We start from the raw sequence: 27,916 nt of genomic DNA on the forward strand, positions 1-27,916 counted from the left end.
AAGAAACAGACACCTGAGAATTTCATTGACACTCTCTCTCTCTCTCTCTCTCTCTCTCTCTCTATATATATATATATATATATAAGTGGCTGTATCTCCTTCCATAGTCTTGTGAAAAATATAAATTGAGATGCTGCAGGAAGAAATGTAAAATGCCAACAGCTTTTTAGCTGCCTTGCATGAACCACAATTTCTAATGCTTGTCTTTATAACCACAGATTACTTCCAGGGCACTGTTGGGTCCCTTATTATTCTGCATCCCTATATTTATTTGTATCAGAATAGTTATATGCAACCAAAGTATAATATTTGTGATGCAATGCAAAACTAATAGTCATATTTATAAGTTGAACATAATCATATACAATTTCTGCAAATATGCCAATGAAAAATAGGTGGAGTAATTTTCAGGGCTGTTATGCAAAATAATGTATGTTCTTGTTCTGTTCCCTTCCCCATACAATAGTTTTCTTCTTGAAACAAGAAAATAAGAAGGATTTTGACAATTTAAATGATCACAAACAAAAGCTTATATATAGGCATCCCTTTGTTATAATGCAGACAATTTTGCAAGAAAGCATTAAAAAGAAAAATCAACAGCATTGTCCTATAATGAACAGATTGTTCTCAGAAAAATTGAATGCATGTATGTCCTCTGCATTTCTAATAAAGTTGCATCTGTGCAATTTACCTTCATATAACCAGTCTGCAATTCCGTTAAATACAATTCCTTCTTTTCCAGACGATGTTAGTCGCAATGAGCTACTCTTTACATCAGGCTGGTAGTAGATGTTATTTTCAAAAATGTAAATCTAAATTAAGTAAGAGGGGGAAAGGTTTAATGCAGAAGCTAATGAATATTTTCAAGTTCAGTGACAGGGGAAAAAATATGCAGTTTAATAATATTTTGTACTGTAAAGGATAACTCTAGTTTTCCACCAGCCATTTCCTTCCATTTACTGCTTTTTATTGTGATGTAGATTCCAGACATTACCAGAATGTGGAAGTGGATAGAAGCTGAATAACACACATTCACATTCACCCTGTTGACCCTCTCACAACTCCAAAATATTCTCATTCATCTACATAGCAAATGTTGTTTTGCTTCATGCTGTTCCTGAGAGGGACCAAGATAGTAGGGCTGTATGCTGAAATAGGACTGAAACTGAAGGACATAGCTGATATCCACAAGCTAAAGCTTATTTTGCTATTTCATCGTCTCTATATTCTAGTTTTCTGGAAGTCCTACAACCTGTGTTATGGCCACCCAGCTGTGTCAGCTGTCCTCCTGTCATTGTTGGACCATAAATATTCCATCTGTTAGTGGAGCTGAGAGTTGTTAGTGCACAGTAGACCTAATGCACTTTACAGTTTAGTTGCTGAATATCCCGTCCCTCTGTGAGCTGGGCCCAGCAAATCCCCTCAGAACCCACCTCACCAGAGCAGCTCCCTCTGCCTCTCCCTCCCTTGCAGCTGGGCTCCAACTCCAACCACGTCACAGTGTAGTGACCCAGCAGCGAAATGTGTAGCCCCACAAGAAACAGGAAGGGAAGGGAGAATGTGCAGTCATTTCCTAACCTCGCCCCATGATGTGCTCGGCTTTCCCTCTCTGCCCTTGCCACCTAAGATCAGTTCCTCCTCTCCAGATATCTGGTAAACATATCCATTCATAATTATATTTATTAATCTACCTGTGCTTTTTTCTAGAAAAAAAGGTGCCAGTACATACCACCAGAAAAAAGAACTGGTCCCACATATATGACTTTTTAGTTACCATTCTAATTCCAGGGTCCACCAGCCACCATATGCATATAAATTGATTTGATGCATGTGTTCTTGTTGTTTTGCTCTCTCTCTGTATACTTTTAAAAAAAAGTATTTATGGAAATATTGTAACTGTTTATATGTTTTCATTATATTGTAATTCGCTTTGGGATGCCTCGTGTGAAGAGAATCATAAATGAAATAAGCATATATCTCCAATATGGATACTAGCACTCCAAACCAGAACTGTGAATTCTCATTTCAGAATAAAAAAACTATAGTTCCACACAGTATACACAAAGGGTTGTATACTGGATCCCTTATGGACAGGCCATGAAGTGTTACAGCATTAGACCAAAAATGGTGGTCCTCTAATAAGTGGCTATTTTTTCCTAGGTTTTTAAAAACATTTACAGTGGTGCCTCGCAAGACGAAAAGAATCCGTTATGTGATTCTCTTCGTCTAGCGGTTTTTTCGTCTTGCGAAGCAAGCCCATTGACAGATTAGCGGATTAGCGCTATTAGCGGCTTTTAGCGGCTTATCGGCTGATCGGATCAGCTGATAAGCGGATTAGCGGCTTAGAAAAAGGGGGGGAGGGAAAAAACCCGCAGGAACTCGCAAGACATTGTCGTCTTGCGAAGCAAGCCCATAGGAAATTCGTCTAGCGAAGCACCTCCAAAATGGAAAACTCTTTCGTCTAGCGAATTTTCCGTCTTGCGAGGCATTCGTCTTGCGGGGCACCACTGTATTCCTTTCCTTATTCATTTACTGTATATACTCGAGTATAAGCCGACTTTTCCAGCACATTTTTAATGCTGAAAAAGCCCCCCCCCCATGGCTTATACTCGAGTGAGGCCGGTGGCAGCGGTGGCGGAGGGACGAGCAGCCCGAAAGGAGCCCTTTCTCACCGCTGGTCCCGCCACCGCCTCGCAAGAGCAAGCACAGGAGCCATGGTTGGGAGAGGTGCTGCGCTGCACTGTGCCTCTCCCAACCGCGGCTCCTATGCCTGCTCTTCCGAGCAGCAGAGGCAGAAGCGGAGGGACGAGCAGCCCAAAAGGAGCCCTTTGGGGCTGCTCCTTCCTCCTCCACCGCCATTGCTGCCACCACCAGGTTTGTGGTGTGGTGAACCGGCATATACTCGAGTCAGTAAGTTTTCCCAGTTTTTTCTTCTAAAATTAGGTGCCTTAGCTTATATTCGGGTCAGCTTATACTTGATACAGTGGTACCTCGGGTTAAGTACTTAATTCGTTCCGGAGGTCCGTTCTTAACCTGAAACTGTACTTAACCTGAAGCACCACTTTAGCTAATGGGCCTCCTGCTGCCGCTGCGCCACCAGAGCACGATTTCTGTTCTCATCCTGAAGCAAAGTTCTTAACCTGAAGCACTATTTCTGGGTTAGCGGAGTCTGTAACCTGAAGCGTATGTAATCTGAAGCGTATGTAACCTGAGGTAACACTGTATAAGGTATCTTTTACAGTCTCTTACTATTTTATTCTCTTTTGGACTCAAAGTTACTCATTAAAGTTGTCCTTTCCTATGTGCTTGTAAACAGCAGCCACAAACAGCTGTGTTTCCACATAACTTACCGTAATTACTTTTTATAATTAATTGCATAACAGAAGAGAGCATACTAGCAATAGTGTAAAAAAACAATGCACTTCTGATACTTTAAAAATACACAGGTATCTATCACTATAATCAGTTTAGGAGAACACAAAACCTTCTCATCTTTACACATAACAGTATGATGATGGTATGACCTTTGCTCCTTCAGCTCAAACACTCAGGGCTTCTGGGGCACAGCACTCCCACAGAGAATGTCAAGCAATTTTGGTTTAAAGAAACATGCCCCCTAAAGCTCAAAGCAATACACTATTTCCTATCTCACACACACATTTTATACTTTTATTTGAACATTTCTATCAATCTATTGTTCTCTGGCCAATCAGGTCTATACAGCACTCAGTGTATCCAAATCCCAAAGTACAGAATGACCCAATTTCTAAGCAAGAGGAATGTATTTAGAAGGACTTTAAATGATTTCAACTTTTTGAATAAATCCATGAGAGGCACTGTTAAATAAATGAGAGGACTGTTAAATCAGTAGTTCTACAAATATTAAATAAAAGAAGTGACAGCATCCAGTTTTAGGAAAGATGTGAAACTCATGTAATAATTAAAATAATGAAAGGCTACATAACCTACAGGCATGAAATGGAAGTGTTGCTTGTTTCTCTAGCCTTCTAAAAATATTACTATGTATATTAGATTGTAGCCCCAAGGTATAAGATTCACAGGTTTAAGACTGAATGTTGTGTAAGCAGACTTCTACCTGTGCCGTGGGACTTCACCTTCCTCTCCTTCCCCACTGTACCCCCAAAATCTGCCCTGGAAGATCTTCCAAAGATGAGAAATCTATTCCACCAATTGTGTCCATTCCACTGGTGAGCACTGTTGAATTGCACCCAAAAGTAGTACTGTATGTTATTTATAGGGCTAATGAAGATAATATTAATTATTTATTTTTAATACTAATCTCAGATACCAATCTACTCAATAAAAGAATTGTTTTCTGTTTCTCTACTCCTGTATCATCTTGGAAAAGATGCAAAGCATTCATAAACTTTCACTTAAAAGTTCTATTAGCTATGCTTATCAGATCCACAAAAGAAACTAAAGCCAAAGACTAAGTAGGATTTTTTTAAAAAAGTTGCCCTCTGTTATGGGACTACAATTCCCATCATTCCTGACCACTGGTCTTGCTAGCTAGGAATGATGGAAGTTGTAGTCCAAAAACAGCTGGAGACCCAAGTTTGGGAAACACTGGTCTAATTGATATGATATAATTTATGATCATGAGATGACTACGCAAAAATGTCACTAATAGGTATAGGAAGTTGTATTATTCAGGTCACAGTGCTCAATCCAATATAAATTTTGTGCATCTTCCAAAGCTTAGATATCTGACTGTCAGCTCACCACTATCGTCGTATATAATATTTAGAAGAATTTCTTGTGTTTTCCTTACCCAAATTAGTCTGAGTGTAATTTGCACTGCCAGCACTTCAAAGTTGTTGTTTGCTATGTTATTAATAAAGCTATGGCCCTTTAACCTCATATGGTTGTCATGTGTGTTCATTCTGGTGTGTGGGTGTGAGAGGGACATCACATCTGTATAGCACTTTCATGGTTTTTAAAGTGTTTCACAAACATTATCAAGTTGTAATTCTTACAACAGCCCTGTAGGGTAAAGCATCAAAACAATGTGAGGTATATATTTCTTTTTCTGTAATTTCTTTCACTGTATCAATACTATATTGCAAGTACTGAATGTTCAGTGCAGTCCTATATATTATGATGATATATAGCATAATTCTGAAACTGCAGTTCTCCTGAAAATAGTTGAAAGAGAAATTGCTTACATGGTATCATATATAGATTCAAGTGTGTTCTCATAAATTTATTGGTGGCTTTGTGCCTAAAAAGCTTTCCCTGATTTTTGGCATGAAGATAAGAAATAAATTGAAAAAGGCAAGAGGTGGAACCAGGCTATATTACCTTGCATGAAAATCCTTCTTTTTTTAAAAAAAGCTTTTCTCCTAACTGTCCCTGTGTGAAGACTAATACCTTTGATTGCAATTTATTTAGTGATTAGTAAATTTGAAATATTTACAAGCTGGGACACAAATACATGCACACACATGCATATTTCCATGTTACATCACAGAGCTCTTATCCTTTGGCAATCCCATTCATGTACCATTTTGTTATTTAATAAATATATCTTTGGAAATTAGGATTAGAGGGGTCTTAAGAGTTTATCATAATCACATTTTTATGATACTGTGAAGAATTAAGGGCGCAGTCACATTAACATGGTACCTCTGTAAGGAAGCCTCCATGATACTGTATATTTATAGTTTCATAATAAAATGAAATGTTAATCATCCAGCTAAAGTAATTGTCATCTCTATGATGATAAAAACAAAGGTTTCAGGACCCAGTTACTGGTTCACATGCCGTTATCTGAACAGACATTAATGGAATTGCTGATTTCATGGTTTGGCAAGAGCTTCTGATACTTCAAGGCAGTGGTTTTCACCCTTTTTGAGTCCAGGGCTCCCTTGACCAGCTACGTTCTTTCTGTGGCTCCCCTGGGAATCCTCACTTATGCAAGGGTTTCATTCTGGACCACTGTTCACATCGCCAGGATGAGAGTAAGTGGGGATCCTCTCTACTCTGTCCCTGCCCCACCCCTTTCTAGTGCCATTTTCAATGTGTAAGTGGGAGTGTGCGTGCTGATTGTGCACAAGTGAGGATTCCCCTGTACCAGGTAAAAACTTGTGTTGTTTTGCCTTTTAGTGGTTTTGCATATTTTTGTTTTGGGGCAAAGGTGCCCTGCCTGACCTCACCTTTGTGTTTGGTATGGATCTCCCCACCCCCCTCTGCCTTTGATGCAGTGGAGAAGGAGAGCTAGGAGGGAGAATAGAGAGAGAAGCTACTGTTTCTGCAGAAGCATGTGCATTTTATCTTTAATGTGGGGTGGCAGGGGTTCTTTGCTTTTTAAAGAAGAGGGTGTGAGAGGTAAGGGCACACACATGGAGAGGGAGACAGGGAGGAAAACGAAGAGGGAGTGATACAGAAAGGAGCTTCTACATAGTGCACCAGAATTGTACAGGGGGGAGGACTAAGAATCTAGGACATATCTGGGAGAAGGCGGTGTGGATTGGCGAGAGTAGGCAGGAACAAGGAAGGGAAAGGGGAAGGCGGTGGCAAGGAGGAAGAGGAGGGAAGAAAGGTTGGCTGTGGCACCCCTGAACATTCTTCAAGTCTCCCCAGTGAGCTGTGGGTCACCAGCTGAAAACCACTGCTTTAAGGAGAAGAATTCTTAGTGCCCACTGCAAACATTAATCAAATGAAGAGAATAGCATCACCATTTCCAAGCATGTGCATGCACACACACTCTCTCTCTCCAAAGACAATATAAAAAGGCAAGTTAAAAGGCAGTTTGAGCTAGAATACCATAGCATGATATCTCTAACCTATTTTGGCTCCATTGTCTTCTTAAACTCAAGCAATCAGTACTCATCTAGGAACAGTAAGCTTATTATTATGCAATCAGGTTACCTCACAAGTTCTTGACAAACACACCCCTTGCAGATACAGGACAAAGGAAATTCTCTGCCACAATGTACTTCAAGCCTTTTCCTCTCTAAAAGTACTGCATAAGCTTTATGCCATGAGGTGAGATCGCTCAGGGATGGTGTTTATGTTAGACACACTCACAAGAATCAACGGGTTGAATGAGCAGGTGCCCTTCTGTAAGCTGAAGGCCTCTTCTGCATGCAAAAGAACTTTTTCTGCCTCTGTTCAAGACCACTGTGTAAGAAGAGAGAAAGACTATTGAAATGTAGAGGTGTACTTACATCTGTGCCAGGCATTGTGCTTTCTTGCACAAGGTCTTTTTAAATTCTCTCAGAATTTTTTTATTATTATTATTACTTAGCAGCCCTTTTTGTGGCTTTTTATATGCTTTTAAATATTGCCCAACCCCAGGCTTCTTGAAGTTCATCTTTGCTGTGGCAAATTTTGTATTGTAACTGTGTTTCCATGGTTTTGCATTTCATGTTACATTTCATGTTACATTTTTACATGCTCTACCCAGAGCATTTCGGTTATAGGCTGACATAGAAATTAGGACTGTGCACTGGGATCTAGCCGAATCCAAAACTGAGTTGGGCTAATCTGGGTAGATCCCACCTTTGGCCAGCACGGGTTGATAGAGCTCAGGGTCGGCCAACCTGAAGCAATCTGGGGTAGTCTAAGGATGTTATAAGATGGGACATCAGGTAGCGGGGGGGGGGGGGGGATAAGGAAAGGCAGGCAGCTTCTGCAAAGAGTAGTGCAGAGCCATTTGCAAAGGGGCTTTCAATCAGTCACACGCTGCACTTGGCTTTGTGTGCCTGTTCCCAGTAGGGGAACATCAGTACACAGTCAAACTGAGCAAAATTGAACCCAAAATTAAGCACAAAAATGGCTGAAAGTCATATTCCTTTTCAGGAGGTCAATACAGATGGGTTGTATTTAGGCACTGAAGGCGGCAAAATGTTGAGCAGAGACAGACTCGCCAAATGTCCCTATTTTCCAGGGATGTCCCTGATTTAGAGAAGCCATCCCAGTTTCTGAATTGATCCCATAATGTCCCGCTTTTTCTTAGGATACCCCTATTTTCATTGACGAAATATTGGAGGGCATGGAGTTATCCAACACCTGAGCTGTCTGAAGGAAGCCCTATACAGTGGTACCTCAGGTTAAGAACTTAATTCGTTCTGGAGGTCTGTTCTTAAACTGAAACTGTTCTTAACCTGAAGCACCACTTTAGCTAATGGGGCCTCCTGCTGCAGCCGCACCGCCAGAGCACGATTTCTGTTCTCATCCTGAAGCAAAGTTCTTAACCCGAGGTAATATTTCTGGGTTAGCGGAGTCTGTAACCTGAAGCATCTGTAACCTGAAGCGTATGTAACCCAAGGTACCACTGTATAAAGATGTTTTTTATGTTTAATGTTTTATTATGTTTTTAATATAGGAAGCTGCCTAGAGTGCAGGGTCAACTCAATAGGATGTGTGGGGTATAAATAGTAAAATTATCATTATGCAATGGGACGTCTCCCTATTTTCATCAGTAAATTGTTGGAGGGTATGCAGAAAGTGAGGGAGGAATAGGCATAGGCTTTTGCACAGCATCAAAAGCACAGAAGAGGCCCTTGGGATTCCTAGGCTGAGTGTAAGTGTGAATTTAGCTAGGTTGATGGCAGAGGAGAAAGATTTTTTATCACACCGTTCCATCCGTTAGATTACTCCCACCAAATGGCTTTCAATACAAAAGTCACAAATGCAGTAAAAACTATTCAGACTCTTGCTGAGGTACTTTGGACCCAAGCCATTTAGGGCTTTAAAGGTCAGTGTCAGCATTTTATCAGCTGATTGATGGCAAAAGAGGATTGCAATTGGATAAGTACAATGCACCATCAAAGATAATGGAATTATTCATTGTACGTTTCAAGGATCAGTAGGTTTTGTGACAATTTACCCTCTGCACACCAGGTTTGATAACCTCCTTAAACTTAATGTTCTAGACTAATAGATAATAACAAATGTCTGATGTCTTGATGTAGTGAGTACACAAGAATTCACACCTCACTGAAACTTTTTTGTGTGATTTGCAATAAACATATGGGAATATTCTAACCATAGTTTATTGCTGAGAATATTAATCTTGTATTCTTGTCAGTCGTGCTTGTTTATTTTATTGTCTTATTTCTTATATTTTTTAACTTTTGTGTATTATATAATATTGTAAGACAGGACTAGTACTGGGCCCACAGAAAAGTGAAACAAAGTGCTGAAAAGAAGTTGTGTGTCAAACAGTGGTGAAAAATCAACCCAAAAGATCACTGAAGGGGAGCACATTTCACAGGCAGGTAAAATGTTCACAAAATGGGTATTTATTAAGTCAAAATAAAAGCGGCAGAATCTTTGGTTCCATCAGACTAAAATCTAGTTTTATACAGAATGAGGATTGTGCAAAAATATAAAAGGGTCAGTAAAAATATTGTCACCTCAAGTGTGTAAATACTGAAAGACGTGTAATAAAGGATCTCATTGTTTAGTTTGGACTCTTCCATTTTCCTAAAAATGGAGAACAAATAGGAACATCAAAAGGAAGTGAGCTGAACAAGGTCAACGGAGCATGGCAAATCTAAATGGTGAAGTCCACTGCAACATGATGAAGATCATTTTATTATTGAAATTACTGGATGGTTACAAAGTGAAATATACTCCATGTTGATTTCCAGGAATAAATGTTGTCAGGATATCCTGCTTATATTCAGGTAATCAGCTTTTCTATCATCCATGACACGAATAACTAAACATCCAATTCTTCAGCTCCCATTACATTAAAAGTCTAGCCTATATGACATCTCTCCTTGATGTGATATTGCCAGCTAATTAGCTGAATGATTTAAAGCCTTCAAGATGTTTTCCCATATGAGCTAGTTGCATATCCATTTGTTTTTTCCCCTGTTCCTGTGTATATAATTGAGCCAACCTCAAAAAGAGTGGATGAAATTAATCCATCACAAGTAAATGGACAAGAATCATGTTGTCCTGGTCATCAATATGCAATGCTCAACATTGAGATAAAACATGAATTTCTTTGAAGTTTGGAATAATTATTAACATGTTTCTTTACCATGCAATCCTATACACATATATTCAGAAGTATGCTGAAGTCATCTTGAGTTCCATGAAGCTTAATCCAAGATAAGTGGGTTTCAAATTATAAACCCAATGTAACAAAATAAGAAGGGACCAAACGTTTTATACAGGTGGTAACCATTTTAGGTATGTCCAATTGCAGCATGATTGCTTACGTCCAGGTCTTTTTGGACCCAGAAGGGGGCAGGGTGGGGTATAATGGGGCGGGTCACACTTATGCACACTCCGCTGGTGCACACATGGGTTGGGAAGAGAACCACCACACAAAATGGCCACCACCTGTATTTAATATGTGCAGATAATTCTAGACATGCAAACTCAGATGCTACTCCAGTGAGTTCAATGAAACAGATTTCTAATAAAATGTGTATAGAATCACAGCCTAAGCCAGCAATCCAAACCTGCTGATGTGACCACTTAGGCTCTGCTGATCAACCACTGCATCCACAGTCCAGACATTCACTCCTTGCATCACTAACTGAATACATATGCCATGCTAGACAAGGGAGAGTAAAAGATAAAGAGATAAAGGAAGGCTGGCTGTGTAGATCACAACTTTCATTACTAAGCTTTCAGCCATCATTTGACATGCACTTTCAAACTTTTTTGCCCCAGGCTGGAAACATACATCGATACAATTAAAGCTGAAATTCCAAAGAAGCTATATTCTGAATCAGATTAGATTCTGAATCTGGATTTGAATCTGAATGTGTATAATCTGAATCTGGATTTGTTATATCCTATACCCCCAGAATTACAACCTTTATCTTAAGACCAAAGTGAATGCTCGACATTCATCCTTAGTATATTTGGGGCAACCCATCATATCCTTATTTATAATCACAGTATTCCTGGTAATAATAAAAAGGCACCATAAACAGGAAAAAAATGTGACACCTTAATTGTGGAATGCTCTCCCTTTTGAAATTTAGCAAGTATCTACTCTGTTTTCACTCAGATGTACCTTAAAATGTGGCTCTTCAGTCATACCTTTGAAAGTTAATGATGCCCAGCTGGAATGACAGTGTTCTTTTACAGTTTCTGTGATGAATTGTTAGGTGCATTTTATTCTGCTCCTAATTATTAGGGAGTGTACATTTTAAGACTGATATTCTTTTCACCGGTCACAAAATCTCTGGATGTTGGGTGGGGTATAAATGATACAAATAATAATAAAATAAATGAATAAATAAAAATATCCTGAAGGACTTTTTAACTTCTGAAACATGTCATCAAATCCTAGTGATCTAAAAGGTTAACCTTAAAAAGGAGTGTGATCATCAAATCTTCCCCTTGCTTCAGAAATACAGAGATAGCAGAAAACTTGTCCATGTCTTGTAAGTTTTGTGTTCAAAACCTACATGTAACATCGACAGTGACACAACTATCAAATAACAATGCGCAATCATAATAAATACCAGCAATTATTTCACCCATTCACCAGAGGTACTTCTTCTTCTAAGTGAATGATACAATTACAGCTTGTCACAGTGGGAGTCCTTAATTAAAACAAAAGCATAAAATATATGGGAGTGGGAGAGGTGTATTCAGATAGGTTCATTAAAGGTACTTTGTTTCTTTCTCAGAATCTCATTAGTCTATCACAGCTCATTGGGCAAAACCCCTAAATGTGGCTAGGATAAGTGTGGCATATAGAATCTTAAGAAAACGGAAAAGGGCTCTGTATTATTTCTGCTCTGCTTGAGTTGCAGCAATGCCATTATCTATCTGACAGTTGTGCTTTAGCATTATAATTTTTACAACTGCACATTACCTAGAGGACTATTACATCTCAATTGGTGTTTCATTGGTTACGCATATCCGGGACATGGAATGACACATATTCATCAGAACACAGCTAGAAATGTCTCTCCCCACCCTCAACATACAGACATACTATTGAATAAGCTGAGTTGTGGCAAGAACTAACATAAAGCAGGTCCCAGGTGGTCTCAGAATTGCTTGTGCAAGTAAATATACTCCAAATCTTTGGAATTGGATATGAGACAGGCCACTGTTGTTGTAGCCAAAACATAGTCATCATTATGGAGACAATGTATGGCATGCAGTTTGAAGCAAATAAAAAATACTGTTTATGGGGGGATGCTCTGAGTTTAGTCAGGCAGATGCAGCTTTTTGCATTTAATTGTGGTTTGAACATACATCTGCTGCTCAGGAAAAAACCCCCACCTAGCTTGGAATTCAGTGACCCACCCTGCCAAATTTAGGAAGTATTTAATGACACAGTTTGAAAGAATTGAGGCAGTGAAGGGGCAAGAATCAATGCAGAAATTGATCTCTAAAGAATGCAACAAAGTCCACGTTCAAAGCTGATTTCCCTGTGCAATGGCAGCTATACAGATATAGCCTCCCAAAGTAAGAATTGCTGGAATTGCAGAATTTCTGCTGCTACAACAAGGTATTGCTCTTTACAGGATCTGCTTGCTTTGTGTTATTTTCTTGTGAAAGTCAGTGCTTATATTAAAATGTGAAGCTCTGGTAATTAAGTAAATAAATGATGAATTCACACCAAACTGGCTTTGATGTATCTGAAAGGAACAGTTGCAGACTCCTTAAGGGTTCTTATTAGATGAGCCTTCGTCATCTAACCATGCATTTTTCTCACAAATAATCCCTCAGATGCGCCAATAAGTCACATATAAAGACAAGTGCACACAAATGCAATTAGGTGGCATGGATGGAAACTCTTTACCCACATCCATTAAAAAAAAAAATTCCTGGGGTTGATTCCTAATTACAACTCAGTTATCAACACATGGTTTTCATAATATATTCAATAAGCATTTTATCTTTCTGTCACTGCTATTACTATTTGTCTCATTAGGACAAGAATGAAAAATAAGTATTCAGGAAATCTTTTGATAGTTCTATTCATGATTTAATGCTGTTTCATCTAGCAGCTTAGCAAAAGGCTTTGAAAAAAAGCAACCACAAATAAAAATAGCACCTTTAAAATATTTATTTATAAAGAGGCTTCATTATCATTAATTAATTTCCCACTTGGCTCATGAACTTTGTCATATTTTCCCCTCTTTGCATTGCAAATAAATTTTAAAAATCCCAACAGAGTATTCTAAAAATTCCAAGGGTACTAAATACTAATTGTGGTGATATAAACATGTAACTCAGTATCTCCCCCCCCAAAAAAAACAACACACACCAGATGTGTTGCATTGTGTGATAACTATATTTTGAAAGTTGGAATATGTTATATAACTAATAGGATTTAAGCTTCTACAATAAAATGATTTATCCAGAGTGCTATTCCACCGTGATTCCTAAGGATGGAAGCAAATGCAAGAATCAGGGACGCTAAACCTTTTTACACAGGTTTTTTGGAGAATTTCCAAAGATTTAAAAAGTGAACAGAAGTAGACCTGGTTTTCAGCTAACATTAAGTCAAATCATGGCTAAACATAGGTGCATGAGAATGTGGTTACTAACAGGAAAATTCATGGCTGTTTTGCTCCTCCTTCTGAACTGCTCCTGTACTACTGGACCTAAGCCATCATTTGGTTTAGCATTACATTAAAACTCAGGCTTGTGGTTTGTCTCTGTGAGAGACAAATATTCATATCTGCTTCTGGGTGTTTCTTCTAATCCAATTTTCCAAACTGGAATGGAGCAATTGCATTGGGATTTTTTTTAAAAAAAGTGAACCCTTTCCTCCGGTGTTGTTTTCCCAATTTAAATTGCCACCACTGCCTGAAAAGCTGGTATTTGTATCTATTCAACTATATATGTCTTATATTTATGCTATTCCTTTCTTATTATCCTTTGTTTGACTGTAATATAGCATGTGTTTATCTGATTTAATAGAAAAGTGAACTTTTAAAAAAATAAACAAGGGCAGAATTAATTCTTTTCAGAAAATCAGAGTTTAGAAAATAAATATGCAACACCAATGAAAAGCCTAAATGTTTAAGAGACCACAAATGCTCTTGGAAGAAGCCAGAACTCGCACCAGAAGAAATATATGCTTTCTTTTTAGGATAAAGGAAGATTGGAAGGATGGAAAAGATCCCATTCCTGAGACAATATACAGAAGGCAAATAGCATATAGCTGTCTTGCTATTGTCTTCCCTGTAACTCAGCAACTGCCTCACTGCTGTGGAGTGAAGATGGGAAGAAGCTAACTGTTTCCTTGAAAACTTGCTTTGGGGACAACTGAGCTATTAGTGTTCCCTAAAAAGTGACAATACTTTCTGCAACACATCTTCTAAGTTGTCCCCACTCCCCTTTGCTAGCAAACAAAACCAAAGACAGAAAGAGCAGGTAACATGGAGAAACCATAGCTTAATGTGGCATTACCATTTGCCAAGTGGTAACTTACCACCATATACATATAAAAGCTGGTTGTCTGGATTGCAAGACCAAGCACAGTGAGCCCAGGTTCACTGGGGACAGGCGCTGTGAGAGTACCAGTAAAGATAGGAAAAGAGCTTGAGATAAATATAGCCACAACTTGCTGGTTGTGGTTGATTGCTCCTTTAGGGTTGATTCTGGGTTAAAGGATCCTCCCGTGTTCAGATCAAATGAAGGCAGACCTGCTACACCACCACTTGTGACATTTTAAAGCCTGTTAACCCCTGTCTGGGCCTCTGGACAAAAGTTTTTCCTTGGACCCCTTTACCAGAGTACCCTTAACATCTAGTTTCAGTTTTGGCTCAGGATTCAGGTGCCAGAACTAATTTTGGAGTGCACAGAGGGAGGAGGAAGCTCCGTTGCACAAATGGACATCCTCCTGTGGCACTTCCGCTGATGGGACTGGTTAGGTGAATCCTGCTTAACTAGTTTAGATACACATTTTGCTAAAGTTTTATATTCACCCAAACAATTTTTAAAATAGGTCATACTGCACTGTTACAGTATCACAAGCTGATATTTTACATCAACACAACCGTGCACCTCTTAGACAATTGCTTAAGGTTATGATTTCAAGTCTACCTTTAACCAAAATGCATGACATTAGCCTCCTTTTTCCACAGGAATCTTAATTCCCAGCCATCTTGTTTATCTGTTCAAATACTTCCCTACCCTTCCATACATAACAATTAGACAAAATCATTCTTCGCTTCCAGTGCTTTTACACACACACACACACACACACACACACACACACACAGTCTTTTTCAAATGTTTCAGGGATATGCAATTTGATGAAGCAACAGTCAGTCACAAGGGGTGTTCTTGGTTATGTTCCATTATATTGTTAGCTGCCTGTGTTATATAGCCAAGTGTGAAGAAATAAGCCCACTCTTCCTGGAAACATCTTGCAGCATATATAGGGAAACCTTTATGTCTTCTGTACTTTTACCTGCCTTTCTGTCAAGAGTGCATGCTACAGTTAGCTGCTCTCCTCATATTTCCGACATATTTAATTTTGTCGTTATGCTCTGATGTATTGATAAATTAGCATAGTTAATTATTTAAACATTACCAATCATGTTCCAGATGGATGCAATTACTTCTCCCTTCAGCACTGTTTCCTGCCCCTATTTGTTTAATGTGATGCATCCTAACCAGAGGCATTTTTCACCATTCGTGCAATCTTGATTAACGATACATGAAGCAGTATATCCTTACCAAGTGCTTGGCTGTATAGACTATTAGAAAATTTCTGTCTCTTATCAGAAGCTGCATGTGTGTGCCCAGCTCCAAGATCACAACCCAAGGCAACAATAAAACATACTCATTTTTGAATATGTGTGTGTTTGCACCAACTCCTAGGGGCCCAGGTCCCTTCGACCCACCTCAATAAAGTATTTGACCTACCCCCCTCCACTGATGGGCATTCCTTTCTTTTCAACATTTGGACTTCATTTCACAACAAGCCCTGTAAAAGAACTTGTAAAAACGTTGTTGGATGGCAAGAAAGCTGGGATTGGGCCAGCTGATGACATGGCTCCTCAAATTTCTTTTCTGATGAGAGCAGCTTTTGCATCTCATTTGGAAACCAAGGACCCAGAGTCTGGAGGAAAAATGGGGAGGCACACAATGCCAGATGCTTGAAGTCCAGTGTGAAGTTTCCACAGCCTGTGTTGATTTGGGGAGTCATGTCATCAGCTGGTGTTGGTCCACTGTGCTTCATTGAGTCCAGGGTCAACGCAGCCGTCTACCAGGAGATTTTGGAGCACTTCATGCTTCCTTCCGCAGACGAGCTTTATGGGGTTGCTGACTTCATTTTCCAGCAGGACTTTGGCACCTGCCCACACTGCCCAAAGTACCAAAACCTGGTTCAATGCCCATGGGATTACTGTGCTTGATTGGCCAGCAAACTCGCCTGACCTGAACCCCATAGAGAATCTATGGGGCATTAACAAGAGACAGATGAGAGACATGAGACCGAGCAATGCAGAAGAGCTGAAGGCTGCTATTGAAGCATCCTGGTCTTCCATAACATCTCAGCAGTGCCACAGGCTGATAGCATCCATGCCACGCCGCATTGAGGCAGTAACTGATGCAAAAGGGGTCCAAACCAAGTACTGAGTACATATGCATGCTTCTACTTCTCAGAGGTCCAATACTGGTCTATTTGCAATCCTTGTTTTGCTGATTTCATTTAATATTCTAATTTTCTGAGATTGTTAATTTGGGGTTTTCATCAGCTGTATGCCATGATCATCATAATTATAACAAATAAAGGCTTGGCATATCTTGCTCTGCATGTCATGAGTCTATCTCATATATTAGTTTCACCTTTTAAGCTGAATTACTGAAATAAATGAACTTTTCCACGATATTCTAATTTTCCAAGTTTCACCTGTATTTATATTTCTTTGCAATTATACTCGCTTTTCCTCCCTGGGAGCACTCAAGAGATGTCACTTAGACAGTAAATGTGGAATCCCTAGACTTGTCTCTCAGAGCTACTGAGCTCAGGATAAGGACAGGGACTTGTCCACTTCAACAAGAAAAACTAATAAGCCCAAAGGGATGTGAGAGGTGTGAAGGATACGTGGCTTACTGTGTGGGCAGAGGTGCCATTCAGCCAACTACATCACAAGTTCATGGGGATGCTGGTAGACAGGTATATATATATCACAACCTACTGCAGGTTAATTAATGAATAAAGTTGTATCTCTTATTTAATCTGAAATCTAGTGTTTAGTCTCCTTATTTTCAAATGTTTGTGCAGTCTACTCAAGTAGATCCTTATTTGAAAGGAAACCTGAAGTGGATTAGAACATATAAAAGGACTAAATGCTTAGAAATCCATAATAATAACCATCATTCCTTTATATTTTATCCCCCCACTTAACAGCCCCTTTAAAGCACAACCGCAGATAAATATGAAAATTATTTGTCTTACCAGTTGCTGGCCTTGTACACCCCATGCTGCATACTGTAAAACTGAATCCTCTACCTCCGGAGGGTTTAACTCCCAAACTTCCCTTGAAAAAAGGTAAACATTTTACTTGAACACATTTGCACCATTACATGGCACAGAACAGCATCGATATAACACCATCTTACCTCGTACGTATGTTATATATCACATATGAAGCCGTATACGAGTAATGAAAAACCTGTAAAACAAGGAGAAAAAGTAGACATGAGCACCGTCATGGGATACATTTGGAAAACTTGGGGAGAAGAAAACTTTTATTCATGATGTTAGATATCCCATTGTCTAAATTGACATGGCAGGCTTGCATAAGTGGGCTTGGTCTGCGCTAAGCTGTGCTATCTTTAGCTGTTAGTACTCTTTGTTCCAGTTCACAAGTACCGGTACATGTTTATTGTCACTTAATGAGTATAACACCATTCAGTGACATGCATCTTTGAATATGCACCACAGATCAAATACTAAAGATTGAACTTTCAAACATTATCATGAGCACAATACTTCCCAGTGGAATCATACATTCAGCTGAGTTATGAAGCATTAAATAATCACGAAAAGAGAAGTCAAGAGAGGTACTTGCATGTGTGTGAATACGGTCAGGATAAAGTGTCACTGGAGACCACATGATTTTTGTGCTGAATTGTAGCCTAGATTTTTTTTTCTTGTTCGTGCAGTTCAAACAAATAAACACAAACACCCTTGGGATCTCAACATCCATAATTCTACCTTTTAAAACATTTTTTAGTTCTAAAACCACTATGAATCATGCCTGCAAAACTGCAGTAAAGATAAATAACTGCCCTTGGAAACCTGCTGCTTGTACTTTTGATTCAGAATAATTATTTTATCCAAACATATTTGGCTAGGGGGAAAAACCCATTTGTTACACTGAATTCTTACTAATTATAATAAGGTTTTCCAAAGCTTAATCTAAATTTCAGCTGAAGCAGGGAACTACAACCACAAATTAATAAGGACAATACTCCATCAAAACTATTTCTGTAGACCAACAAACTAAAAATAATTCCTATATGAGATGTTTTCAAACCTACAGGCACATTATAAATTAAGTACTTCAAATATTTTCCCCAGAATGTTGATATGTAAGCAGCATTTAATAAAGCACAGAACTGTATTAGCATTCAATTAAAATAGAGGCTAATATATGCAATACATGGACAGCTCAGAACAACTACAAAAAAGAAGACACTCAAATTTCTGGAATGAAACTCTAGATACAATTTCCCACCTTACCTGGAAATTCCCAAATTGCACCCAAGCACAGTGAGGGTGGGAAACACTGCTGTTTGACTTCAAACAAGCATGGCTGTACAGCCACTGCAGCAACGAGAAACAGCTGGGTTGGAATGTGGACAAGCCCAACTTCAGGTGGGTAATTGGCTTCAGATTGGCTTCCCAGGGGAGGGGAGGCAGGCCTGGGAGTGGATTAGCTTTTCTCTGGTTGGCTCATGGTCTAGTAAAATAGGCAGAGCCCAGTGTGATAAAGACTTCGCCAGTCTCCTTCCCTAGTTACAGAGGTTGTACTTTGTTTTTGTTTATCTGGTTCATTTTGCTATTTTGCTTGCTCCTCAAGATACACTGTGCTATGGTATTAGTCAGACACTGGTTACTTTTACCTGTGGGCTTTTTGCATTCCTTACAACAACAGTGCTATATGATATTGATATATATTTTTCTTTCACAATTTCCCTTAGCAGTAGAGGCATTGGCCAAGATCTATTGTTGAGTAAAGCAAGGGATCAGCTCCCCGCTCCCCAGTGGAAGATCTTAAAGGCAGTGTTTCTCAAACTTGGGTCTCTAGCTGTTTTTGGACTACAGGTCCCATAATCCCTCACCACTGGTCCTGCTAGCTAGGGATGGTAGGAGTTGTAGTCCCCAAACAGCTGGAGACCCAAGTTTGGGAAACACTGCCTTAAGGGATAGTGGGATGTTGCCTTGTGCTGGGTTGCAGCACTCCCAAGCTGCCTGGGACTAGACTATGCTGATGGGGGCCTATATACTTCAGCCCATGAGCTAGGGGCCCTGGACACTGGACAGCAAGGGGGCTGCACAATGAATGGATCTTGCACTCTGCCATGGTTGTTGTAACCAAAATAAAAGTTGCGGCATTGTTCAACCCATCAAAGCCTCTGTCATTTACTGCTCTGACACCCTATTCTGGACACGCAAACATCAACACAGGAGCTCAAGGTGGTATAGATGCTTCTCTCCCCACACCTCCATTTTATTCTCACAAACAATCCTGGTTGGCTGAGAAACACTGACTGGTCCAAGGTCACCCAGTGGGCTTCATGCCTCAGTAGGAATTTGAACCCAGGTCCAGCACTCTAACTGGCAGTCCAACAACTAAAGTAAGTAAATTTTTATTTATACCCTGCCCTCCCCAGCCAAGATGGGGCTCAGGGCAGCTAACATCAAATGTCAAATACATTAAAACACAAACAATTGATTAAAATACAGCTTAAAAATTAGAATCAGGATAAAATTAAATGACTGCCCAAGAAATTACAACCATAGGGGTCGGGAACCTCAAGTATGCATCAGTGCCAGCTATCTATGTATGCAATTATGCTAACGAACTGGAGTTCCAATGACATTCTGTGGCAGGCTTTAAAGTCATCGTCTTCTTTAAAGTGGTGTGATACCAACATAAAGCCACTGAATTTGAAATTAATTAGTTTAAGTAAATGTTCATTATAAGAACCCCAGTCTGTGTGGAAACTGGTTCGTCCCCACATGGTGAGGAGAGCACAGTGTCGAATGAGACAACATGTTGGTGGGGCAATCATTTGGGTCAATGGAATGCAAAATAGCATGGGAGGACGTTAAAGGTTCAATGACAAAGACCAAGTGTACTCACTTGATCATGCCCACACGGTTGCTGCTTTCAAATGAACTCTCAAGTCATATGGAAAAAACATCATGGAAAAACAACTCCAGCTATCATAGAAAAGCAGCCATACTTGCAAGGATGACTGCAGGTATGATTTAACAGGTAATTAGTACAGTATCATCAGTAATATAAATATTAAAGTCAAAGAAAGATTACATGCATAATTTAATATGGTGATCTTTCTAGGTTTAAATGTGGAAATCAGAAACTTACTGTATTTACAATAACATACATTTGCATGTTTATATTTAGTATTTCTAAAAGGCTGCTATTGTGTTGCCAACAACTTATATTTTAAAAAGTATTAGTTGTCAAATGTGCTTTAGAATAAATTATATTTTATATACATGCAGTAAGGTATTCTATATTCCATTTAATTAATCTGCATTTATGTTTAGTGAAAAATCTTTTAAATATTTATGAGGCTTTTGCTGAAAGTACCACTTATAAACTAAAAAATGCAGATTTTATAGATATCTTAGAATTACACTTCAGCCCTCAGTGTGAACAGTTGTTTATTTCAAAGCATTACTACAATAATTAAACAAAGTCAAGGTGCCTCCTTTTCATGGTGTCATACTGAATATAGGGTTACAGTACCCTATGCATTGCAGGGGGTTAGACTAGATGAACATTGGGGTCCCTTCCAGATCTACAATTCTAAGATTCTATGATTCTGTACTTCACTGATACACACAAAGAAGGCATCAAACCTTTCTGTTGTATTTGCAAATAACTTCACTAAATACAAAGAGTGTTTATCTAATTAGAGGTTCAGTAGTAGGTGTAAAATGGACAGACAGATGTGTTATAGAAGTAAGAAGCTATTAGCTGCTGATGCAAAAAGGAATAAAAGAATTATAACATTTCCCTGCAGTTTTGTTTAATATATATATATATTGTGATGATATTTTTTATTTTCAGTCAGTTAAACAGAGATTACCAAATCTGTATCTTAAGGCACTTCAACATTTGTAGTAGACACCCACTCTCAATTTCTCTACCCTTTGATTTCACTCGATTACAAGCACCTTTAATCTTTACCCAGGCAACTCAAGTGCCCTGATCACATCCTCTATATCTGTTGCTTAGCCTCTGATCCAATTTCCCTGTTATTTGATCTCCATTGACTTGTGACATGCAGCTGACGCTTGCTTATTCCATTCCGGTAGCAGACCCATCCGTGTTGTTCAGTCACCTAGCAGTACCAAAGATGAAGACAACCATAACAGTCTACAGAAACAATCCTGTAAACTTTGGAGTAAATCCCATTGGACACAATGGGGCAAATTACATTTCCCTAATACCATACTAAAAGGAATTAGCAACCCCTCAACAGACAACCTTAGAATAAAAGAATATACAAATTTATTATAGAGAAAGAGAAAGATTGATTGATTGGCAGGCAAGTCCTTAAATAAAAGATTTGTGACTGCTCAGCAACCCTAAGAATAATTTCAAGGTTCTTGGAAGAAATAAACATGTCCTAAGGCCAAGTGGAGGGAGATAGATATCAGGTGGTGTCTTGTACAGGGGTGTTGGACATATTTCAGCCTGAGGGCAGTATTTCTTGGGTTAGGTGGGCAGAGCTGAAATTGTAAATTAGCCACAAACTAAAATTAGCGTATCTGAAACTGCTCCCAAACTCAGCAATTTACAGTTTCATAAACACCCTGACCCCAGAGGATCCCAAACTAGCACTCCAGTTTTATAAAACTCAGCATGGGTTGAAACATTCCTGTTTCAGCAAATGTCATTGATGGAGCTGCAGGAGATGCCAAGGTACCAATTAATCCTGACTCGGTGGGATTGCAAATTCTGCCTCTGATCTGAAATCATTATACAGAATACAGAATCAAACATAAACACATGATCACAAAGGAAGCATTATCAGCCCCCCCCCATGATTCAAGTTTCCACTATCAATTTTTCCACATAACTGTGGTGAAAGAATTGCACCTGAAAATCTACATATGTAAGTGCTGATGGGATATGATACTGTTCCATTTTTATAATGATACGAAGAAGAGTAACTTCTTAATGATATATTTTGAGTCTAACATGAAAGAGGCAATGAAACCCTTTGGTATTGGCTTAGAAAACTAGACTCCTACACCAAGGACAAAATACCCACCCACATCTCAAAATTTTATTGGCCCATTCCTTTCCTACAACAAAGCAATATTCTATACTTACTCAGCTTTAACTTATAGATATCTGACACTGCTAAGATTGCAGTATAAAGAAAATAGAATCAGTACTTAATTTGCCCAGAAAATTTTCAAGCAGCAATAAAAATGACTTATTTTTTTCCTTGTTCTGTCTAAGGGAGAACTGTAGCTTTCCTGTTACTAAAACATCTGATGCAGTTAATAAATTGAAATTAGTAGCAGCATGTCAGTTGCCTATGGCAATGTAGAACTGATAGATAGTAAGAAGAAAATCTCCACTCCAGTTCACAGTGCATCTACTAAATAAATTAGTAAGACCATCAATAAAGTTTAAATTCATTTTATGTTGAAGCACCATTATCAATATAAGATGCAGTCCTTGGCTTGGTAGACTCATTGGGGCAAATAGTCCCATGAATCTCCAAATGTTGGGTTCTAGAGAGACACACATGCACTCCTTTGGTGAACCTGAGAATTCTCATATGGATATTGGTTTCCAATGCCATGACTCTCATCAGCAAGGAAATAATGTATGAAGTTCTAAGACTTAAAATTGATAACCAAGAGATTTAATGCCATATACCTTGCCAGAGAGAATGCATGGGCCCTAAACTGAAGCTGGCATTTTTTATTTTGCCTGTTTCTAATAATTTACATGCTTCCAAATTAGATTTGTAGGCAGTGCTCAATAGGATGCTTGCATTTAAATGCCACTGGTCTGGAAGCTCCTTAGTATTTCCTAATTCCCCATGGAGTACAGTCACAAACATACTGCTCCCTGCATGTCTTGTTATTAGGCTTATTCACCAGTCTTCAAGCTGTTTGTTTCTGTACCAACTGGAAGCTTTCAGAGAACTCAGAGTTTCTTGTATTGGGCAATAGACATAAAGCAGCATACAGAAAAGTTCATTGTGTTACATTCACTGAATTGAATTCCACTCAGGATGCTCCCCTTAACAGAAAGAGGGGAGGAAGTTTCACCAAGTTCCCCTTTCTCCTGCCACCTCAGCATCACACTATTTCAGAAGCATCTTCTGGAGAAGACATTCAATAATATAGGGAGCTACAGGGAAGGCACTCAACAAAAATAGCCTCCCTCTCCATTCTGCTAATAGAGTTTATCAGACAGATCAAAAGCCTTTCATGGATGAAAGCCCTTCCATTTGTGGAGAACAAAGTCTGGATTCAACCCATTGGGCTCCAGTGTACTGCAGGTAGGGTCTCATTCATATTTCTATACTGAAAAACATAAAATGTAAGTTATTTTATCTAACTGGGGAGGTGATTAGCTACATTAGCCCATTACATACTATATTGTCTCAATCCACCTAGAACAGAATGCATGAACTAAAAGAGTTTTGAGGACCTTTTTTCAAATAGAGAGCTACCATGGTGTAGTGGCTAGATCAGAACTTTCCAAACTGTGTGTCACAACACGTTAGTGTTAGCTCATCCCAAGGCTGGAAAAGGATCAATTTAACCTCTGGTTTGCTAGTAAAACTGAATTACTGTGTCATGAAATGATGCATGTCTGAAAAGTGTGTCACCAACATGAAAAGTTTGGAAAACTCTGGAAATTAAGAGAACACTGTAAACAACTAAAAACCCTGGCAGTATTTGAGTAATGCTTATAATGTATGAAAAAACATGGAAAAATGGATTGCTATTCTTTTAACAAATTATAGAAAATATGATAAGCAGTTGGAAAAAAAGATTGATAATGGTAACCATGGAAGGGCGGTGGGAAGTCAAAGGATTCAGGGAATCCTAAATGAAGAGGTGAATGATTTGTTTGAATTTAAATTTGTTATGTAAAATATATTTTTAAAAAGGGCAAAAAAGAAAAGTTTGGAAAGCTCTGGGCTAGAGTGTTCAACTAAATCCAGGGAAACTGAGCTTCAAATATCGCTCAGAGCAAATATCGCTAAGCTCATGGAGTGATCTTGAGGAAGTCAATTTCTCTCAGTCTGAGCTACCTCACAAGATTGTTGTGATGATAAAATGGATAATGGAAAATCATGTATGTCCTTATGACCTTACATAGCATATTGGATATAACACTGCTTGCTTTATATTTAATTTCAATTCCTGAATCCAGATAATTGGTTAGCTGCCTGGTTTGGAAGTGGTTGTACTCTCCCTGAAGTATTGTTTGTTTTGAGAACTATTTCATTTACTAATAAGCAGCACTCAGAATTGCAATACAAAGATCACACAAATAATCCTCTTAGAAACTGTTAGAAGTTTCAACATAAGAATGAAATTAGAAGATCAAATTATTAAGGGACCAGTTCACTATCGGCCAGTAATATATTCATCTCATTGAGTAAAACAAGATGGCATCAGTACGAATTACTAGCAGATCAGTTGGAGTGTGGCACTTCTGATATTGTTTGCTATTCAAGAATTCCTTCTTATGAATAGCACCCAGCCAATAGTTACCCAGCCTAGCAAAAAGAATCAATATGCTTTGAATTAGAAAATCAGGGATAAGAACATTGAAACAGAAAACACTGCAAGAAACAGACTATTTTGCTTTTCTCTGCCATTTTGTCTACTGATTCAATTTGATGGCCTAAAAAGTGCAAACTAGCAGTTTTTTTACCTTCACTTCCAGGAATTTATAAAGTTATGTGGGTTCCTACAGAAGCATTATTGGGTGTCTTAAAGCACAGCACCAGTTCGAAAAGAAAAGAAAGAAGAGAGGTGATTCCAAACAGATACAATGAAGTTAAATGACAAGGTCATAACCTCCTAAAGCATCACATTTATTTTATTCAATCAACATCAATTACTTGTCATGATTGATGGCAACTATTGCATATCATTGGACAGAATTTATGGATAGTATTAACACTTTTGGCTGTGAAATATTGCTACCATAACAACGATATGCTGCCAAGCCAAAATAAATATAAGAGAGGGAGATTTCTAGACATCTAATTCATCTAACAAGAAAAAAGGCTGTCAACCAAGACTAAACAAAAAAAGCACATCTAGAAAATCTGCTTAGGCTTATGCTGCACTACTTATCATTTTTCATTAAGATTAATTATCTCATGAAAAAAGTCATCTTCTTTGGAGTGTTAATTAATTCACAATCAATTAAACTCAATGCAGCTAACCAAAAGTTCAAATGTGATACACACTGCAGATGAATACTATTTTAGAGAAACCCAACTATGCTTGCTACTATTTCTACAAGCATTGAGATCCCTAGTCCTGTATTTGAACACATATTTCAATCATTTCTCTTTTAGTACCTAACCATTTGAGATGAGTGAATTACTCAAAAAATGTTTCCCATTACCACATTTGAAAGCGTCATATATCACTGTCAATGGAAATTCTTTTACTACATTATCTTGTAAAAAAAATGCCTCTTTTGGAGTCTTTGCAAGAAAAATAAAACCAAACCATAAAATATGGAAATAAGTTTAATGTCAAGTGATATAAGAAGCACCGCCCATGACAACATTCACAGGTGTTGTTCACAAATTACTTTCTAGCAGAGATGGAGATTTTGTTCAGTCTAAATTTTTCAGTGAAACAACCTGATGATGATGATGATGATAAATATTGAGACCATATTTAAGAAGTTCAACTTTTGTTAATCATTCAGTGTAGCACTAATTAAAGTGATTGTAATGAGAAAAGGTTCTAATTCTAGATCATCACTTCCCTTTCCTCCCTACCACAAAATGTGACGGAGTACAAATTGCAGGGAGAGGAAGAAATCCCCATAGAGTGAAAATAAGGAACAAAAGCAGCAGCAAAACAAGAAGCATTCCCTCTAGAAATTCAATAGATAAAGAAAACAGAGTTGTTTGATTGCAGCAAGAAAATGAAGATACTGTACAAGTGCAAGTTGTGAGAAAGCATGAGGATGCCAGAGTCACATATGCTAGGAAGGGAAAAGTATAGTAGGGAAGGGGGAAAGTCGAGTGACAACTTGCATGAGAAGGGTCAGAACTTCAAGGGGATGAGTTACAGGGTAGGAGGCAGCAGAAGGAGCTATGTGGATGTGATAACCGAAGCACACACATCACAGGAAAAAGCTGCAGTATCCCAAGAAAGAAGGCTGCCTGCAGCACATGGAGCATCATCCTGTATCTATAGAGAATAAAGTCAGAAAGCCAGTAGCAGCCAGCCAGTCCATTTGCACCCACCAACCTCCCCGTTGCCTCCCTTCCCCTTTCAAGTAAGCTGTAGTGGTAGAATCACCCAGAGCTCACTATGCCATCCACTACTGCATGAAGCGGAACCAGAAAAGAACTTGCTCTATTCCTCTTCCTTTGATCGACAGTCTTCAAATATCTTACACCTGGCAATGAAACATAGTACAGATTATGAGCACAATCATTTCCCATTCCCAACAGCAGTGCTCTGTGGAGTGGCAGGACCACATAGAAAGTGGGGTAGCAGGACCATTGGGTTTGATGCCGTCACATGACAGCACTGTGACCAGCTCAGGAGCTAATGGATTTCAAATTGGCTCTGCCCATCTCTCTACCAGACTTTTAATTGCTCCACTTCAGGGCCATCTGCTATCACTGGTTTGCATTCTGCCAACAGCACTCCTGTCCACCCACCCATTTGACAGCTGGAAGGGTGAGTGTGTGCACCAGCAGCCTGCAGAGGGCCCGCTTAGGCAGGAGAACTGGGTGGAAGGACACTCCACCCCAAGCCTGGTTTAATGAGGAGGAAGGTTGGATTGTTCACTAACAGAGGAGTTTGAATAACAATGGTATTTTGAGAGGAACTCCTCCACACTATTTTACCATACTTTAACAACCCCAATTGCCTAATGTAAGGAAAAGCTGTTTTAATGATTGCCTAACCTGCATTGCATAATGACAAGTATGAAAACGTTGGCATTAAACCATATGGTTGGTTGTAAAATCAGAAGACGGATGTATCATTTATGTTAATCTGGAATAAGTGGGAATATGATTTTGCTAATTACCATCATGCCAGCTCAAAGAAGGATCAACATCAGGCATATTGCTCATATATTTAGAATAAATTGTAATAGTGCTGGTATCATTAACCAGGACTCTGGTTTATCCATTATAAAGATTATTTTCATGACAGTTTACATAATAGCGGAGAGATTAAATTATAAATTTCAAAATATTATTAAGATCATATTTATTGACTAATTCCTGGTAATAAGCTCTAAAATGACCCTTCTAGAGATGAACCAGGGTTAATTTCCAATATCTTACTCTCTTTGTGGTTCCAGATTAATTTAAATATAATTACTCCAGCTTCTTGGGAAATACTAAGGAGCTTCCAGACCAGAGCTTCTTGTCTCACAACCAATAATATGGATTAAATTAAATGTTTCTATACTAAAATTAAATAATAATATTAAAATGATATGGATTGTTTTAGTTGTTAAAATACATGCCTTCT

General features: G+C 38.7%; 1 protein-coding gene across 3 annotated transcripts in view; it reads right to left on the reverse strand.

Moving 5' to 3' along the window:
- Nucleotides 1-27,916, reverse strand: part of DPP10 (dipeptidyl peptidase like 10) — a 559,151-nt gene that overhangs the window by 47,800 nt on the left and 483,435 nt on the right. For all 3 annotated transcript variants that reach the window (XM_083489332.1, XM_083489331.1, XM_083489333.1), the window contains 3 exons: nucleotides 17,542-17,594; nucleotides 17,378-17,459; nucleotides 692-812 (listed from right to left, as the gene is read on the reverse strand). In XM_083489332.1, the coding sequence (XP_083345458.1) occupies nucleotides 692-812; nucleotides 17,378-17,459; nucleotides 17,542-17,594 (256 nt within the window). The remainder of the gene's footprint in view (nucleotides 1-691; nucleotides 813-17,377; nucleotides 17,460-17,541; nucleotides 17,595-27,916) is intronic.

The sequence above is a fragment of the Podarcis liolepis genome, assembly GCF_965112155.1.
Source record: "Podarcis liolepis genome assembly, chromosome: 1".
NCBI classification, from domain to species: domain Eukaryota; kingdom Metazoa; phylum Chordata; class Lepidosauria; order Squamata; family Lacertidae; genus Podarcis; species Podarcis liolepis.